This window comes from Mobula hypostoma, chromosome 18 (assembly GCF_963921235.1).
Source record: "Mobula hypostoma chromosome 18, sMobHyp1.1, whole genome shotgun sequence".
NCBI lineage: Eukaryota > Metazoa > Chordata > Chondrichthyes > Myliobatiformes > Myliobatidae > Mobula > Mobula hypostoma.
Window position 1 is genome coordinate 10,165,387 of NC_086114.1, and position 19,394 is coordinate 10,184,780.

The following is a 19,394-nucleotide window of genomic DNA, read 5'->3' on the forward strand; positions in this document are numbered from 1 at the left end:
ATGAGGAAAAACTTCTTCACACAGAGAGTGGTGAATCTGTGGAATTCTCTGCCACAGGAAGCAGTTGAGGCCAGTTCATTGGCTATATTTAAGAAGGAGTTAGATATGGCCCTTGTGGCTAAAGGGATCAGGGGGTATGGAGGGAAGGCTGGTACAGGGTTCTGAGTTGGATGATCAGCCATGATCATACTGAATGGCGGTGCAGGGTCGAAGGGCTGAATGGCCTACTCCTGCACCTATTTTCTATGTTTCTATGTAAATAAAGGAATAACATTATCTGTCCTCCAGTCTTTTTGTACTTTTTCTGTGGCTAATAAAATTACAAATATCTTTCAACAGAGGCCAGCAATCTCTTCCATTTCTGGAGTAGTAGTAGCCAAGGAATTACTCGAGTTGAGTATGATGCTCTCCAAAGGGTTTGGCTATCGGTGGCCCCTTGGTAACTGTAGAGACTGATCTAGGATCTACAAAATCTGGATTGTGTACCGTGAGGAAGCTGATGCATGGACAGTCACCACATGGTCCTTGACAGGTCAGGGTCAGGGTGAAGTAAAAAACAATATGCCTCACACGTCTCCTTTAAACATCACCTTAAATGCATGTTTTTATACGAGTAGCTGGCCAAACCCAAATGGACAGCAAATTGAACAGCAGCACATAGAGGTTACATTTTTTTAAAATAGGAATACAATGTCATGGCAAATATAAGACAAAACCTTGTGTTTAAACCATATGTAGGACTGAAAGAGCAGTATTGTAACATTGTGCCTTTCCCAGTCAACATCAGACGACTGATGTGTATCCTATTTAGGCATAAAACAATGGCCAGATGTTTCCCAAGTTATTGTTACTAGTGAAAGAATGTGCCCCGGAAGAATGCAGTTCCATTCTTCTGCTTTTCACTACAGTTGTTCCTGTTCAAGTGTCAATTTTCGATTTGAAACCAACCCCCTGTTCACTCTGCTTCCACTACTCTTTCAGGTAGATGTTCCACATCACAGCATTTTTTCCTGTGAAATAATTCCAGATCTTTAATTAATTATCTTAACTTTGTACTAAGATGGTATACTACTGATGTTCAAGCAGTGGAGGGGGTGGAGAGATAGGAACCTAGAGCCAATTATTGGAGGTAGTCTACAAAGTGTTTGCCAATCTCCATTTGATAACCCCAATGTGGAGGAGGCACGGAATGAATGCCTCATACCAAATTTGGAGAAATCCAGGTTATTTCTTTGCCTGGAAGAGTGCTTGGGGCCCTGGGTGGATGAGCAGGAGTTTAAGGGAAAGTACAACACCTCCTATAGTAATTCAGGAAGTGGGGATGAGACTGGGTTTTGGTGCATACAGAAAAGTGAATCGATGAGTCAAAAATCCTTCAGAACTTTGAAAGGAGAAGAGAGGGGTTCTGACTTGTGATAGAATCTATTGAATATTGAACAGCATCTGTGGATTCATGCTTTTGCACTGCCTGTTACGTGGGAGGGTGGAAGGTGAGGATGGGGGATCATGTTTTGGGTGAGATGAAAGGGGTTGTGAACAGGAGTGTAGAAAACTGACTGAAAGATGCGTACCCTAAGTGAGCCCTGGAGGAAATAGAAAGTTATCTCAAAGTGCTTTGGAATTGGTTTATTATTCTCCCATGTACTGAGGTACAGTGAAAAGCTTGGTTTAAATGCTCTTCATACAGATCAAATCATTACAGAGTGCAGAGAAATATTTCACATATCACACAGAGACAGACATAGCTTGCTTATTGTCTCATTGCAAAATCTTACACCCTGTACTTTCCTCATTTACAACTCTTCTAGATTGACCTCTTGTTCCCAATGTATCCCATCCTTCCAGGATGCAATAGAAGTGCTGTGTTTGCAGAGCCCTCAGCATTGTCAAGGAACCCTCCCATCCATTCCACAGTCTCTTTGACCTCCTACTGTAAGGTAGAAAGTACCACAGTATAAGAGCAAGAACTGCTAGGCAGGGTAACAGCTCCTTCCCCCAGGCTGAACACCCAGCTACACCCCATACACATGACAGCACCTGTAGCAGTAATACAGGTGTATTTTAACTATATGTCATATATGCACTTTATGTCAATTTGTACATCTATAGAATACATTTTTATCTGTTAATATTATTCTATGTGCTCTGTTATATATGTACTCTGTTTTGTATCTTGGTCCCTGGTTGTTTTGGTTAGCTGTATATGCATATGGTCGAATTTTCATCTTCCATCTTGTATCATAGTTCACATCCCTGCTTTCTGTGCATCTTAAAACCGGTGTATCTCTAATTTTCACACTTCTAGTGAGCCCAGAATTTTCTCTTCCCAAAGATGCTGCCTGACTCACTGAGAAATCTTCAACACCCTAAATTTGTGTCCTTCACTTAGCAACTTTCCTACCTGTAGGAGTGATTTACCATTATTTATTGAAATCTGCTCTAATGTTGAACACTTCTCTTTTGAACCCCTCCACCCCAATTAACCCCAGCTGCTCCAGTGAGAGCAATCCCAGCCTCAGGAACAACTGACACTTTTCCTGTTTCCAATAAATTTTCTTTGGACTCTTCCAGGGATCCTGATGTTCCTCCTGAAGCCTGTTACCCATTATTAGATGCAAAAATGTAACTAAGGCTTAACTGGTGATTTATCATGGTTTAGGATAGCCTCTTTGGTGTTACTGTCGACTTGTCCGATTTGTATTGTGGGTGTTTGTTCTTGCAGCCCCTTTAAAAACTATGCTGAGCAATGTCCTGGCATGTCCATCAGCAACAGGCGAGCCATGATAGGCATGTGGTTTAGTGGGGTGTGATCCCTCTGTTAATGTTCACCACATGGATTACACTGTCAGGTCATATAACAGAGCACTGACACTGGAGTGCTGCCAGATGTTTGGGTAGCTGTTGTGCTACTTTTCCGTTCCTTAAACCACCTTAAACAGCTTCCTTTCATGTGTACCTACTAGAGGGTAGTGAATCTCAGGAACTCTCTACCGTACGGGATTGTGGAAGTTCAATCATTGGGGATATTTAAAAAGAAACTAAATATATCTCTGAAGGGCTTTGGGGAACTGCGACTGAAGAGGATTTGAAGCCTGGGGCAAAACAGCTGAAATTTAATTAAATGGTGGGGCAGGTTTGAGGGGCTGAGTGGCCTATTCTCTTATGAATGTGTGGAGCAAGTACAATGGATTAGTAGGATAAAATGTTTTTACTGAGTCATGTTAGCCATAGTACACACTGTGCAGCTTACAATGCGGGAGTGATGAACCGAGCTCGCCGGGGCAACAATATGTGTTCTCGAAAACCCGCACAAAAGAGCCTTCCATGCGTAGGAGGCCCAGTCGATTCACTGTGTGATGAATCGGTCATGTGCACTTGCCACATTCTCACAATCGATCTGATGTGGTTCATATTCCTATTTCCTCTTAGTACAGACAGCTCAAAGAGCTGTGACATTCAGAATTTGACATTAAGCCGCGTGAGGTAACAGAACTTTAGATAATAAGGTTGCGGATTTTAATAAACCTTTTAAAGTTGGGGTGATAGGTTGGAAAAAGGGAATTTCAAAGCTTAGAGCTAGGGTGGCTGATGACACAGCAGATGACGGGGAGGACACAATCCCAGACTGGAAGAACACAGATACTCCAATGGACATAAGGTCTTGGAAATGAGAGTGGGTTAGGAAGTGGAAACAAGGCTGAGAATTTGGAACTGGAGGCAGCCCTGGGGTATGTTTGTGCAAACTCAGGATGACATTGATGATTTTGCCTCCCCTACAGGGTGCTTCGAAGTTGCTTCAGGAATCCCTTCCAGCCAAGCTCTCTACCTTTGGAGATTTCAGCACAGAGGTGGAGGAGACGTACCACCTGTTTGGAGGAATTGAGTTAGCGCAGGGACACCAAAAAGCAGCCTTCAAAAAGTTCAAGAAAGTGAGTGCAAATGTGTGATGTAAAATTCCACATTACTTCATGTAACCATGAAGAATATCCGACGTTTTGCAATCCTGCTTTGTGTCCATTAGTGGTAGTGTTTGATACATTGCAATAGTGACTGTGCTTGATAAAGGTATTTCACTCGCTGTGGTACACATGAGTCATGATTGGTGCTGTAGATGTTTCCTATTTTGGGGGCATCTAGGACCAGAGGGTACAGAGTTTGAGGATAAAGGGGAAGCCTTTTAGGACTGCGCAGTTTGAGGATAAGGGGGAAGCCTTTTAGGACCGAGATTAGGAAAAACTTCTTCACACAGAGAGTGGTGAATCTGTGGAATTCTCTGCCACAGGAAACAGTTGAGGCCAGTTCATTGGCTATATTTAAGAGGGAGTTAGATATGGCCCTTGTGGCTAAAGGGATCAGGGGGTATGGAGAGAAGGCACAGGGTTCTGAGTTGGATGATCAGCCATGATCATACTGAATAGCGGTGCAGGCTCGAAGGGCTGAATGGCCTACTCCTGCTCCTATTTTCTATGTTTCTATGTCCCTTTAGAACAGAAATGTGGAATTTCTTTAGCCAGAGGGTGGTGAATCTGTGGAATTCATTGCCACAGACGGCTGTGGAGGGCATGTCATTGGGTATACTTAAAGTGGAGGTTGATAGGTTCTTCTCTTAATGGAATGTGTTTCTTTAACAGCTTGGGAAATTATGGTCTGCCCAGTGCCAGTTGCTGTTTGATTTGCTGAATGCCAGCTGATGCAATGTTGACAACAAATACTTCGGGGGGAAAAAAATATAGTCAGTATTTCGGGCTGAGACCCCAGTCCTGCAAAGGGACTGTACTTTTTCCCATAGATGCTGCCTGAGCTGCTAAGTTCCTCTAGCATTTTGTGTCTGTTGCTTTGGATTTCCAGCATCTGCAGATTTTCTCTGTGAACAAATACTTGATTTTGCTTAGTTGTCTGTGTGCCCTATACTCAACTCTTTTTGCCCAGTCTCACACTAAGCATTGCCATAGTGTTCACAAACTGAAGGGTATTACTACCATGGCCCCATTCCAGTCCCATTTGTTGTGGAGAACCAGGATTACCATTGAAATCAGAGCCATGATAATAAATGGAGAGAATAGGGGTACCATGGTAGACTTAGTTCCTTGTGATTCCATGCCCACTTTTTTTCTTTTTAAGCCCATCACCCACCACCCATACTGGGGCATTGGCCACCAGCAGCAGCTCACCAGAGTCCTCAGTCCTGGGCCGAAGGTTGATTAACCCTGTGGTTTCCGCTTTCACCACACGACGTCATATGTCTTCCAGCCAGAGATCCTTCCTCTTTCAGGAGTGGGGCCTGCGGAGCTTTTGTTGGCATTTCTGTAGCTCTGATTTTTTTAACGGGAGAGGGTTGCTAGCCCTTAACCAGCTCTCCTCCTTTTGCAGCTGGGCTTGGGACCATCTATGGTAGAGTTATGCCCACTTGGATCCCTCTCATTTTAGCCTCCTGAGCTGTTCCAGTGAAGCTCACTGTAGAGCAACACCTCATTTTCTATTGCTGCCTTCAGAATATCATGGAAGTCAGCAGCTTCAGCCATTCTGTCACATCTCCAGACTTCAGTTTCTGTCCTCTTCCCTTGGATGTGGAAACTTTAGAGAGGGTGCAGAGGAGATTTACTAGGATGCTGCCTGGATGAGAGAACATGTCCTATAAGGATGGGTTGCGTGAGTCAGGGTTTTTCTATTTGGAGTGAAAGGTGACTTGATAGAGGTGTACAAGATGTAAAGAGGCATAGATCAAGATCGAGTGGACAGCCAGGGACTTTTTCCCCAGGGCAGAAATGGCTAATATGAGGGGTCGTAATTTTAAGGTGATTGGAGGTAAGTATAGGGGGAATGTCAGAGGTATCTTTTTTTCCACACAGAGAGTATTGGGTGCGTGGAATGCCCTGCTGGGGTAGTGGTAGAGGCAGATACATTAGGAATATTTAAGAAACTCTTTAGATAAGCATATGGATGATGGAAAAATGGAGGGCAATTTAGGAAGAAGGGTTAGATTGATCTTAGAGAACTATTAGGTTTACTGATGTCCAATAGGAAAGGAGCACCACTGTCCTGTATGTGATTCCAGATGCGTAACAATGTGACTGGCCCTCTGAAATGGCCTTGGCAATAAAGTCCACATCTTGTGAATGATTAAATAAAAAATTACACCCCAGTGATCAAGCCAATCTCTCACAGAATGTTCTTCATTTATAAACTACCCCACTCTCTTAACCTCTCTCCACTCCAAACTAATTAGAGAACTAACTCACTACTATACCCTGGGAAGAGAATCTGCTGTTCTACCCTGTTTTTTCCTGCGTGTGACTGTACCACCATCAGTCTGATTGACTCTTACAGCCCTGGTCTGAGGAGCCAGTTTGGAGATGGACAGCCAAGCCAACCATGTCTTGTGAGCAAATAAGTAAAATAAAGTTTAAATAGATGCAGCATGTTTCTGTGTTAGGTGAAATGGCGCAACAGAAACAGATCTAGTCACCCGCCCACTGTATCCCTAACCTCTGATTTATAGTGCCTGCTTAATTACAATGCCAACTGTGTAATAATTGCCTGTTTATCTCTATTACTGTTTGAGGAATGTCATTGTGTGCACAAGTACAGTTGTATTTAACTGCAATAGTAGTGGTGGCCACACTTCAAAGCAGAAACTTCTGAGGTCTTTCGGATATCCTGAGGTTAAGACATCTTCCTACACAAGTGGTCAGATTGTCTGAGAGGGTTATTTGAAGAGAGTCTTCAACCCACTCTATTGCAGAACAGTAATGGAATTGAAGCTATCTTGCGCTTTGAGCTTTGCTTTGAGTTGATTAGGGTACATGTGGAGAGGGTGTTTCCTGTAGTAGGGGGAGTGTAGGACCAGAGAGCATAGCCTCAGAATAGAAGTTTAGAAAATAGTCTGCACGTTTATTTCTACTACTAAAGTGCATGACCATGCATTTTCCAACATTGTATTTCATTTCCCACTCTCTTGCCCATTCTCCTAATCTGTCTAAGTCGTTCTGCAGCCTAGCTGTTTCCTCAACACTGCCTGTCCCTCCACCAATCTTTGTATCATTTGCAAACTTGGCAACAAAGCCATCTATTCCATTATCTAAAACATTGATATACAGCATAAAAAGAAGTGGTCCCAATGCAGCCAACCAGAAAAGGATCCTTTTATTCCCACTTGCTGCCTCCTACCAATCAGCCAATGCTCTAACCATGCCAGTAACTTTCCTGTAATACCATGAGCTCTTAACTTGGTAAGCAGCCCTCATGTGTGGCACCTTGTCAAAAGTCTTCTGAAAGTCCAATTACACAACATCCACTGCATCCCCTTCATCTATCCTATGTGTAATCTCCTCAAAGAATTCCAACAGGTTTGTCATGCAGGATTTTCCCTTAAGGAAGCCATGCTGACTTTGTCCTGTTGTCCTGTGTCTCCAAGTACTCCATAAGCTCATCCTTAACAATTGACTCCAACATCTTCCCACTCACTGAGGTCAGTTGAATGAAATATTTTCATTCAAAACTGAAGTCAAGCTGTGAACACAGCCTCTCACATACATTGATCAACATTAATTCAGGACGCTCTCTCCTTCCTCACTGCCCTGTGTTTTGATGTTACTCCATTGACCTGTTCACCAATGATGAACATTGTTCTGATGCCACATATGTTGTGTGGTTGAATGAGAAATGAAATGGTAGGCCTGCTCCAGTTCAGGTTGAACTGGAGCCAGACACACTCCGATAGTCAATATCCCATTCCTCTGCTTCCTATTTTGTTGCTGTCCAAAACAGCAACTGTGGACAGGGTAGTATTTACCTCTTTGTAACCACAGAAGCTTCTAAAATTAAATGCATTCAATCTGGATTTGTGCATTTGGAAATTTGTCCTCAGCTGGCACCATTTGCATTGGGATTGAATTGCAGATTGAATACAGTGCTCAGTCAGTTCTGTATCGTCCAGTTAATGCAGCTAACCTCGGCCAAATCACCAGCCAGTAAATTTCAATGGTATTCTCTAACATTAACACCTAAATTGGTATGTTTGATAAACTGGCTTTCATTTCTATAGCATTGTCCGAAGCCATTCAAGTTCCTTTGTGTTAAGTCATGGTTGTAATAAAGGAAGGCACTGGTCAGACTGCATTTGGGTCTCCTACCGAAAAAAGAATATGCTGGCATTGGAGAGGGTCAAGAGGAGGTTTACAAGAATTATCCCAGAAAAGAAAGAGTTAATACATCAAGAGAGTTTGATGGTTCTGGGCCTGTACTCACTGGAGTTTAGAAGAATGTGGGGGCAGGGGAATATAATTGAAACCGACTGAATATAGAATGGACATGGAGAGGATGTTTCCAATAGTAGGAGGGTCTCAGACCCCAGGGCACAGCCTCAGGACATCCCTTTAGAACAGATGAGGAGGAATTTCTTTAGCCATAGGGTGGCGAATCAGTGGAATTCTTTGCCAGAGATGGCTGTGCAGGCCAAGACTGGGTATATTTACAGCAAAGGTTGATAGGTACTTAAATATTAAGGGAATCAAAGGTTATGGACAGAATGGAGTTGAGAGGGAAAATAAATCAGCCATGATCAAATGGTGAAGCAGACACGATGGGCTGTATGACCTAATTCTGCTCTTATGTCTATGATCTTATGGTAAGGAAACTGACTGGCAATTTGTGCACAGCAAGGTCCCACAAACAGCAACATGATAATGACCAGATAATCTGCTTTGTGTGATATTGACTGACTGCAGATCCAAGCGTTCCTGGCTACTCTCTAAATGAGTGCAGTGAGATAGGTTCATCCACTTGAGAGGGAAAGGGCAGCCTTTCCTAACCCTTTGGAATGTGGGAGTAAACCGCAGCATCCAGAGTTCCAGATGGAACTGAATCCTGTTTACTGGCACTGTAAAGTGTTACACTAATCGATGCACTACCATATTAAGTATTCATGCTTTCCTCAAAGGGCATAGGATTATAACTGAGGGCTGAGCTAAGGATTTTTACCTAAATTTAAAAACAAATTACAGGTAAAGTCCTTTTGAAGGAAACAAGAATTCTCTCTTTCAGAGAAGGATTCGTAAACTGGACACAGGCTAGAGCCCCTTAGCTAACTCCACTACCCAGCATGTGTCCCGCAGATAGATTGTAAATTCAATCAACACACATCAAAGTTGCTGGTGAACGCAGCAGGCCAGGCAGCATCTCTAGGAAGAGGTACAGTCGACGTTTTGGGCCGAGACCCTTCGTCAGGGCTAACTGAAAGAAGAGCTAGTAAGAGATTTGAAAGTGGGAGGGAGAGGGGGAGATCCGAAATGATAGGAGAAGACAGGAGGGGGAGGGATGGAGCCAAGAGCTGGACGGGTGATTGGCGAAAGGAATATGAGAGGATCATGGGACAGGAGGCCCAGGGAGAAGGAAAAGGGGGAGGGGGGAAAACCCCAGAGGATGGGCAAGGGGTATAGTGAGAGGGACAGAGGGAGAAAAAGGAGAGAGAGAGAACGAATGTGTGTATATAAATAAATAACGGATGAAGTACGAAGGAGAGGTGGCGCATTAGCGGAAGTTAGAGAAGTCAATGTTCATGCCATCAGGTTGGAGGCTACCCAGACGGAATATAAGGTGTTGTTCCTCCAACCTGAGTGTGGCTTCATCTTTACAGTAGAGGAGGCCGTGGATAGACATGTCAGAATGGGAATGGGATGTGGAATTAAAATGTGTGGCCAATGGGAGATCCTGCTTTCTCTGGCGGACAGAGCGTAGGTGTTCAGCAAAACGATCTCCCAGTCTGCGTCAGGTCTCGCCAATATATAGAAGACTGCATCGGGAGCACCGGACACAGTATATCACCCCAGCCGACTCACAGGTGAAGTGTCACCTCACCTGGAAGGACGGTCTGGGGCCCTGGGTAAGGGAGGAAGTGTAAGGGCATGTGTAGCACTTGTTCCGCTTACAAGAATAAGTGCCAGGAGGGAGATCAGTGGGGAGGGATGGGGGGGACGAATGGACAAGGGAGTCGCGTAGGGAGCGATCCCTGCGGAAAGCAGAGAGAGGGAGGGGAGGGAAAGATGTGCTTAGTGGTGGGATCCCGTTGGAGGTGGCGGAAGTTATGGAGAATAATATGTTGGACCGGAGGCTGGTGGGGTGGTAGGTGAGGACCAGGGGAACCCTATTCCGCGTGGGGTGACGGGAGGATGGAGTGAGAGCAGATGTACGTGAAATGGGGGAGATGTGTTTGAGAGCAGAGTTGATGGTGGAGGAAAGGAAGCCCCTTTCTTTAAAAAAGGAGGACATCTCCCTCGTCCTGGAATGAAAAGCCTCATCCTGAGAGCAGATGCGGCGGAGATGGAGGAATTGCGAGAAGGGGATGGCATTTTTGCAAGAGACAGGGTGAGAAGAGGAATAGTCCAGATAGCTGTGAGAGTCAGTAGGGTTATAGTAGACATCAGTAGATAAGCTGTCTCCAGAGATAGAGACAGAAAGATCTAGAGGGGAACTGATTAGGTCTGGAATCGAAAAAGAAGCGGAGAGCTTTGAGACCTTCCTAATTGGGGATGGAAGTATATAGGGACTGGACATCCATTCTTTTTTGATTGTTCAAATTCAATTCTTTTTTGATCGTAAATCTGTTTCATGGGTGTCTTGTTATTTGCTGGGAATCTGTGGTTGGATTTTAAACCATTGTTCATGTTCTAACTGTACATTTAGCTGACATGTACTTTGTAAGATTCTATAGAAGCAGCTGAGACATGGGGTCATAAGCAGAAATGTGAGAATGTTGTGCAAAACACAAAGGAAGATTTTTCTTTCTTCTCCTTCCTGTGCATCACAAAGGAAGAGAAGGGACAGTAAGGCAGCGTTCAGGGAGAGGAATACACGGTCGACTTTTCAAGCTTAGACCCTTCGTAAGGAAAGGAAGGGAGACGAAGAAGTACAAGTTGGCAGGTGATAGATGAGATCAGGTGGGTGGTAAGGTTGGTGGGTGGGGGAGGAGGTTTTTGAAGTGAGAAGCTGGGAGGTGATAGTTGGAGGAGGTAAAGGGCTAGAGAAGAAGGAATCTGATAGGAGAGAAGAATGGGCCATTGGAGAAAGGAAAGGAGGAAGGGCACTGAGGAGAGGTGATGAGCAGGTGAGGAGAAGAGAGCCAGAATGGGGATTGGAAAAAGAATCAGTCGCTAGAATGGCCATTTGGTCCATTCAGCCATACACTACCATTCAGTAGTATTGCGCTTGTCTTGGCCTCATCACTGCTTTCTCACCGTCCACCTCCATTCCCCTCAACTCCCTTTCCAGTTAAATGCCTGTCTCCACAACTCACTGAAATTGTGGATATCTATGATTCACTGCCGTCCCCATCTTCTGCAATGGCCAACTCCTTATTCTAAAGCTATGCTGCAGGACTTAGGAAGCAACATCCTCTCAGCATCCACCACAGATCAGTATCTGCTTCAATCCTGTTGGGTAGAAGATGCAAAAGACCAAATGCACGTACCATCAGGCTCAAAGACAGCTTCTATCCCACTTTTATAAGACCTCTGAATGGTTACCTCGTATGATAAGATGGAGCCTTGACCTCATAATTTACCCCGTTATAACTCTCTGCCTTATTGTCTGCCTGCACTGCACTTTCTCTGTAACACTTCATTCTGGGTTCTGTTATTGCTTTCCTTTATACTGATGTGATGAAATGATCGGTATGGATTGCATGCAAAGTTTTTCACCATGTCTTGGTACATGTGACAGACAGTAAAGTAATTTACCTCACATTCTTCTAAACTCCAAGTGTAGGCACAACCTGCTCATCCTTTCTTTGTGTGAAAAACCTCTTCATCCCAGGAGGCGACCCAGTGAACCCTGTCAGTACTACCTCCAAAGGAACCACATCCTTCCTTAAGCGTGAAGACCAACACATTGCTTCAGGTGTGGTCTCACCAGCATCCTGTAAATTCAGATCAAGCCTTCCCTCCTGCATGCCCTTTGCAGTATTCCATGAAATGCCCCAATTATTTGCTGTAACAACATGATAACTTCCTGCTGTTATAATGATTTTCCTTCTACCATTCACTCTAATTTTACATACAACTCCCATTAATAGAGCATCTATAACATATAAAACATCACAGGAGCATTAACAGATTAATTCCCTAGTACAATAAGATGGGCACTTGACTCAATCCACCTTCTTGTGATTGTTTACCTGCATGCACTTTCTCCATAGGTGTTTATTCTGTATTCTTTTATTGTTTTACCGTGTTCCACTTCAATGTACTGTTTAAAGAATAGATCTGTATAATCAGTATGCAAGATAAGCGTTTCACTGTATCTCTGTATGTGGCAATTATAAACCAATTGCAACTCTAGTTCCTCTCTCTTACTTTAAAACATCTCTCAAAACGCACCTCCTAAACGCAAGTTTTTGGTTGCCTGCTCTAATAGCACAGTGACTTGGTGCCGAATCAATCAGGTAATGCTGCTGTGATTTTTTACATGTTGTAGATGCTATATTAATGTGAGCTGTATGTAAAATTAGAGTGGATGGTGGTAGGAAAATCATCAGGCAGAGTCATACAGCACACAAACGGGCCCCTCAGCCCACAGAGTCGATGCTAACCATCAAACAACCTGGTCCCGTTTCCCAGTATTTGATCAATGCCCGATGTTTGGTGATTCAAATGCTAGATGTTGTGGAAGTACCTGAATCCACTCTGCCACCCACTCAGGCAGTGTGTACCTGGTTTCAACCACCCTTCAACCGTGGAGAGATGCTGTTCAGTTCAGGAGTCCCCCATTTCACTGAGGCCCCCACAGATCAGAGGTATTTGAGGTATTACCCTGAATTTGGAGGGTTAAGTATTCTCTTGACCATCACTACTTTCTCAAACAAACACAACAGCAATTGTGTAGTGCCTTTGAATTTGTCAAGTGTCCCAAGGTCTGTCAAGGAACAAAATTTGACACTGAGTCAGGTAAGAGCTTGGGGATCTGAAAGCAGAGCAGCCAGTGTTGGAGCAATAAAACTAGTCTTGGGGCAGAAGTAGAGGACTGAGGAGTCTCAGTAGGCCTAAATGTAGTGATGGAGCAATGGGGTAGTGGGGGTCAAGGGTCTGTAATTAGTACCTCTAGGAGAAAAGGACAAGAGACTGGAGAGATGGGGGCTCATGAGCAATTTTAATAAATGTTCTGCTGTGTCACTGGATTGCAATGCGCTGACCCTGCACAACTGCCACTTATTAGCTGAATGCAGAGCTTCTAATTAAATACTTTAATCTCTCTCTTTGGCAGTGCCTGGAAATTCAGACCTTTCTGTATGGTTCACAGCACAAAAAGACCAGAGCGACTCAGCAAACAGTCCAACTCCTGTCCAAGTGAGTGACGCCTCGTTGCCCATCAGATCAGTGACATGAGCTGCATGAAGCCATTAGCAACTTTCGAGAAAGTTGCCAGACTGCTGCTTTAACCATTGCATTGCCACAAGATCAGTAAGAGTTGCAACAGTAATTGTAGTGGTCTCCTTACTTGGTTAGTGTGGTCCAAGTTCTGAGACACGCAGTCCAGCAAGTTTGATTTCAGAACTGGAGTGAATTTCTTGGAAGGTTTTGTGCTGTGGGTGCCTTACAAATGCAACTTATTGGTTTTGAGGTTAACAAGATATTTTGAGTCATAGAAAAGTACAGCACAGAAACAGGTCCGTTAGCCCATCTCATCTGCACAGACGTGTTTTTCTGTGTGGGCTCATCTACATCTGCATTATAGCCCTCTGGCTCCTTCCCATTCATGTGCCCGTCCAAACTTCTCTTAAATGCTGTAGTTAAACCTGCGTCCACCACCTTTGCTGGTAGGTCGTTCCACACTCACACCACCCTCTGAGTGAAGAAGTTCCCCTTGGGCTCCCCTTAGATATTTCACCTTTCACACTAAACCTATGAACTCTAGTTCTCGTTTCATCCAACCTCAGTGGAAAGGCCTGCATTAATTTATCCTATCTATACCCCTTGTGATTTTGTGTTCTCTTTCAGATCTCCCTTCATTCTCCTACGCCCCAGGAAATAAAATGCTAACCTATTCAACCTTCCTTATAACTCAGGTCCTCAAAGCCCTCCAACTCTCTCCTCTTCCATGTACCTATCCAAATGCCTCTTAAATGTTGTAATTGTGCAATTGTACCCACCTCAACCACCTCTGCTGACACTTCATTCTGGGTACTCAATACCCTCTGTGTAATCTCTCAGGTCTCTTTTAAATGTCTCCCATCTTTTATCCATGTCCTCTAGTTTCAGATTCCTCAAGCATGGGGAAAAAATTATGACCATCCACCTTAACTATACTTCTCATGATTTCATAAACTTCTATGAGATGACCTCTCATTTGACACGTGAATATTAAGGGAATAGAGGGGTATGGATGATACACAGGAAGAGGACACTTCATATAAATTAGCCTCAAGGTCAATACAACATTGTGGGCCAAATGGCCTGTCACATGCTGCACATATGTTCCATGACATACACACCTCGAGTAAATTTCTCCGGGGTTGTAGAAGGGTTGCTCAATCTATGTAGCCTAGAAGGGAAGACAGGGCCTTAACTTACTATTGCAGACAAAGGACCGTACTCCCTCAATGGTGTCTTGGAGTGCCAGTTTTAATATTATATCTAAATTTCTGGGGTTAATGTATGAACTGCTCTGAGCTTCTGTTTTCCAAGGTTCTGGAGATTTTTTATTCTGCCTTTGATCAGAACTTTTCCAGGAGGTTCAGACGTGAGCAAATTTTTCCAAGCTCTTTCTCGGTAACCTTGGTTCCTGTGAGAAATCAGCTCCTTGTTTTGGCCCAGTGTCTCCTGACATTGCTCACTGTTCTATAGTTAGCAACGTTGGACCGATAGAAGAATGGGACAGGCTGCAGATGTGAGGTTGTTCTGGTAGTAAAGTCACTGTTTGTTACAACAGTGATTCATACAGTCATAACATAGGTCTCTCATCTCTGTGTTGTACTTGGCAGGAGTGCTAAAACTGAGATTAAGCAGTGTCTTAGAATCATACAGCATAGAAATTGGCTCTTCAGCCTAACTGCTTCATGTCAAACAAGATACCCTTCCAAGCTAGCCCCATTTTTAGATTAATTTATCCCATGTACCTTGAAACATCAAAACATGTAGTGAAATGCATCATTTGCCTTAATCAAATCAGTGAGGATTGTGCTGGGGCAACCCACAAGTGTCAAAGCTCAAACTAAATTTATTATCAAAGTACATATATGTCATGATATGCAAATGTGAGATTAGTTTTCTTGCTGGTATACTCAGAAAATCCATGAACCATAATAGGATCAGTGAAAGGCTGCACCCAACAGGGCGGACAATCAACCAACGTGCAAAAAATAACAAGCTGTGCAAATACAAAAGAGAATAATAATAATAATAATAATAAATAAGCAATAAATATCAAGAACATGAGACAAAGAGTCTTTGAAAGTGAGTCCAAAGTTGTTGGGAACAGTTCAGTGATGGGCCAAATGAAGTTGAATGACATTATCCCCACTGCTTGAACAGCCTGATGATTGAGAGGTAATAACTGTTCCTGAACCTGGTAATGTGAGTTCTGAGGCTCCTGTGCCACCTTCCTGATGCCAGCAGAGAGAAAAGAGCATTACCTGGGTGCTGGGGGCCCCTGATGACGGATGCTGCTTTCCTGCGACAGCACTCCATGTAGATATGCTCAATGGAGGGGAGGACTTTACCCATGGTGGGCTGGCCCATAGCCACTACTTTTTGAAAGATTTTCCATTCAAGTGCATTGATGTTTCCATACCAGACTGTGATACAACCAGTCAATGTACTGTCCACCACACGTCTTTAGAAATTCGTGAAAATATTAGACGTAATGCCAAATCTCAACAAATTTCTAAGGAAGTAGAGGTGCTGCTGTGCTTTCTTTGTAATTGCACTTACATACAGGTCCTCTGAAATGATAACACCGAGGAATTTAAAGTTGCTGACCTCTCTACCTTTAATCCCCTGATGAGGACTGGCTTGGGGAGCACCGATTTCCTTCTCCTGAAGTCAATAATCATCTTTTTGGCTTGACTGATGTTGAATGAGAGATTGTTGGTGTGACACTTCTCAGCCAGATTTTCATTCTCCCTTCTATATGCTGATTCACCACCGCCTTTGGTTTAGCCACAGACAGTGGTGTTGTCAGTAAACTTGGATATAGCATTGGAATTGTATTTAGCTACATAGTCATGAATGTTAAGTGTGTAGAGCATGGGGCTAAGCACACAGCCTTGTGGCGCACTGTGCTGATGGAGATCGTAGAGGACATGCTTTTGCCAATTCAAACTAACTGGGGTCTGCATGTGCCAGTTGCACAAGGAGGTATTGAGGCCAAGGTCTTGAAGCTTATTGATTAGTTCTGAGGGGATAATAGTATTGAATGCCAAACTATAGTCAATAAAAAGCATCCTGATGTATGCATCTTTGCTGTCCAGATGTTCCAGGGTTGAGTGAAGAGCCAGTGAGATGGCATCTGCTATGGAAATTGGAGTAGAACCAAATCGCTTCTCAGGCAGGAGTTGGCACCAGAGGTTTTGCTACACTTCTGGTGCAGTCATAGCATCACAGGACATACATACAGTGGCATGCAAAAGTTTGGGCACCCCGGTTAGAATTTCTGTTACTGTGAATAGCTAAGTGAGTAAAAGATGACCTGATTTCCAAAAGGCACAAAGTTAAAGATGATATATTTCTTTAATATTTTAAGCAAGATTACTTTTTGATTTCCATCTTTAACAGTTTCAAAATAACAAAAAAGGAAAAGGGCCCAAAGCAAAGGTTTTGGGCACCCTGCATGACAGTATTTAGTAACACCCCCTTTGGCAAGTATCACAGCTTGCAAACACTTCCTGTAGACAGCTAAGAGTCTTTCAATTCTTGTTTGGGGGATTTTTGCCCATTCTTCCTTGCAAAAGGCGTCTAATTCTGTGAGATTCTTAGGCCATCCTGCATGCACTGCTCTTTTGAGGTCTATCCACTAAGATTTTCAATGATGTTTAGGTCGGGGGACCTTCAGCTTGCGCCTCTTGAGGTAGTCCATTGTGGATTTTGAGATGTGTTTAGGATCATTACCCTGTCGTAGAAGCCATCCTCTTTTCATCTTCAGCTTTTTTACAGACGGTGTGATGTTTGCTTTCAGAATTTGCTGGTATTTAATTAAAATCATTCTTCCCTCTACCAGTGAAATGTTCCCCGTGCCACTGGCTGCAACACAAGCCCAAAGCGTGATCAATTAACCCCCGTGCTTAACAGTTGGAGAGGTGTTCTTTTCATGAAATTCTGCACCCTCTTTTCTCCAAACATACCTTTGCTCATTGCAGCCAAAAAGTTCTATTTTAACTTCATCAGTCCACAGGACTTGTTTCCAAAATGCATCAGGCTTGTTTAGAAGCTCCTTTGCAAACTTCTGACGCTGAATTCTATGGTGAGGATGCAGGAAAGGTTTTCTTCTGATGACTCTTCCATGAAAGTCATATTTGTGCAGGTGTGGCTTCACAGTAGAACAGTGCACCACCACTCCAGAGTCAGCTAAATCTTCCTGAAGGTCCTTCGCAGTCAAACGGGGGGGGGGGGGGGGGGTTTGATTTGCCTTTCTGGCAATGTTACGAGCAGTTCTCTTGGAAAGTTTTCTTGGTCTTCCAGAGCTCAACTTGACCTCCACCATTCTTGTTAACTGCCATTTCTTAATTACATTACGAACTGAGGAAACAGCTACCTGAAAACGCTTTGCTATCTTCTTATAGCCTTCTCCTGCTTTGTGGGCATCATTTATTTTAATTTCAGAGTGCTAGGCAGCTGCTTAGAGGAGTCCATGGCTGCTGATTGTTGGGAAACGGTTTGAGGAGTCAGGGTATTCATAAAGCTTTAAAATTTGCATCACCTGGCCTTTCCTAATGTGAACAAGCCATAGCCCTAACAAGTTACACACATCAAAGTTGCTGGTGAACACAGCAGGCCAGGCAGCATCTCTAGGAAGAGGTACAGTCGACGTTTCAGGGGTCTCGGCCCGAAACATCGACTGTACCTCTTCCTAGAGATGCTGCCTGGCCTGCTACGTTCACCAGCAAATTTGATGTGTGTTGCTTGAATTTCCAGCTTCTGCAGAATTCCTCGTGTTTACACCCTAACAAGATAATTAAGGTCTGAGACCTTGGTAAAAGTTGTCTGAGAGCTCAAATCTCTTTGGGTACCCAAACTTCTGTATGGTGCTCCTTTCCTTTTTTTCACTCTAAAATTGTACAAAACAAAAATAATACACTAATCTTGCTTAAAATGTTGAAAAGAATGTTTCATCTTTAACTTTATGACTTTTGGAGATCAGGTCATCTTCTACTCACTTAACTATTCACAGTAACAGAAATTTGACCAGGGGTGCCCAAACTTTTGTATGCCACTCTAGCACACAGACAGCAGCCTGCCACTGTTTGGCCCATTAAGACTCTAAACCTTTCTTATTTGCATATCTGTCCAAGTACTTTTTAATGTTGTTAATGTGCCTGCCTCAGCCTGTTCCTCTGCCAGCTCATTCCACATACATACCACCATCTGTGTAAAAAAAAATGTTGTCTCTCAAATTTCTATTAACTCTCTCTCCTCTCTCCTTAAGCCATGCCCTCTAATTCTTAATTTTCAAACCTTGGGGAAAAGACTTGAGTGTGTTCACCTTACCTATGCCCCTCATGAGTTTTTTCACCTCTGGAAGGCATGGCTAAGGAAACCTACTATAGGATTATGTAAGGGATATAGTGATGAGACCATTCATCCAGAACAGACCATACTGGCATTTATGCTCCACTCTAGCCTCCTCCAGTCTTTTCTCCTGGACATCTGGCAGCATAGCTCTCCGATTCAGATTTAGATTTATTTATCATGTGTACATTGAAACATATAGTGAAATGCATCATTTGCATTAACAACTAAAACTCCCAAAGATGTGCTGGGAGCAGCCCACAGGTGTTGCCACACATTCCATTACCAATGTAACATGCCTTCAATGATCAGCAGAACATACCAAATGGCAAAGCAACAGCAGCAAAACAAGCCACATTCCTTCCTCATCCACCCACATTCACAGTCCTCTAACCCCAGAATAGGCCGTCGTCTTCGACCTCTAGAAGACTCATTGAATCGCAGACATTGTGCCTTTGACTTTCCCATTCCCTGCTCCCTTGAATGCCCATCCAGCCTTCCCTTAAACGTCTAAACTATTTGCCTCAGTCAGTCCCTGTGGACCAGATTCCACATTCCCATCACTCTCTTGATAAAAAAAGTTCCCTGCCTGTTTTCTCCAGTGATTCCCAATTAACCAGGGTCCCTGCTCTCAGTTATTCCTGCAGAGAAAGGACATTCGTGCTCATTGATGGTTGATGT

General features: G+C 43.6%; 1 protein-coding gene across 1 annotated transcript in view; it reads left to right on the top strand.

Annotated features, from left to right (window-relative positions):
- Positions 1–19,394, top strand: part of ttc23 (tetratricopeptide repeat domain 23) — an 89,607-nt gene that overhangs the window by 67,947 nt on the left and 2,266 nt on the right. Inside the window, exons 9-10 of the mRNA XM_063070430.1 lie at positions 3,780–3,929; positions 13,255–13,337. Of these exons, the coding sequence (XP_062926500.1) occupies positions 3,780–3,929; positions 13,255–13,337 (233 nt within the window). The remainder of the gene's footprint in view (positions 1–3,779; positions 3,930–13,254; positions 13,338–19,394) is intronic.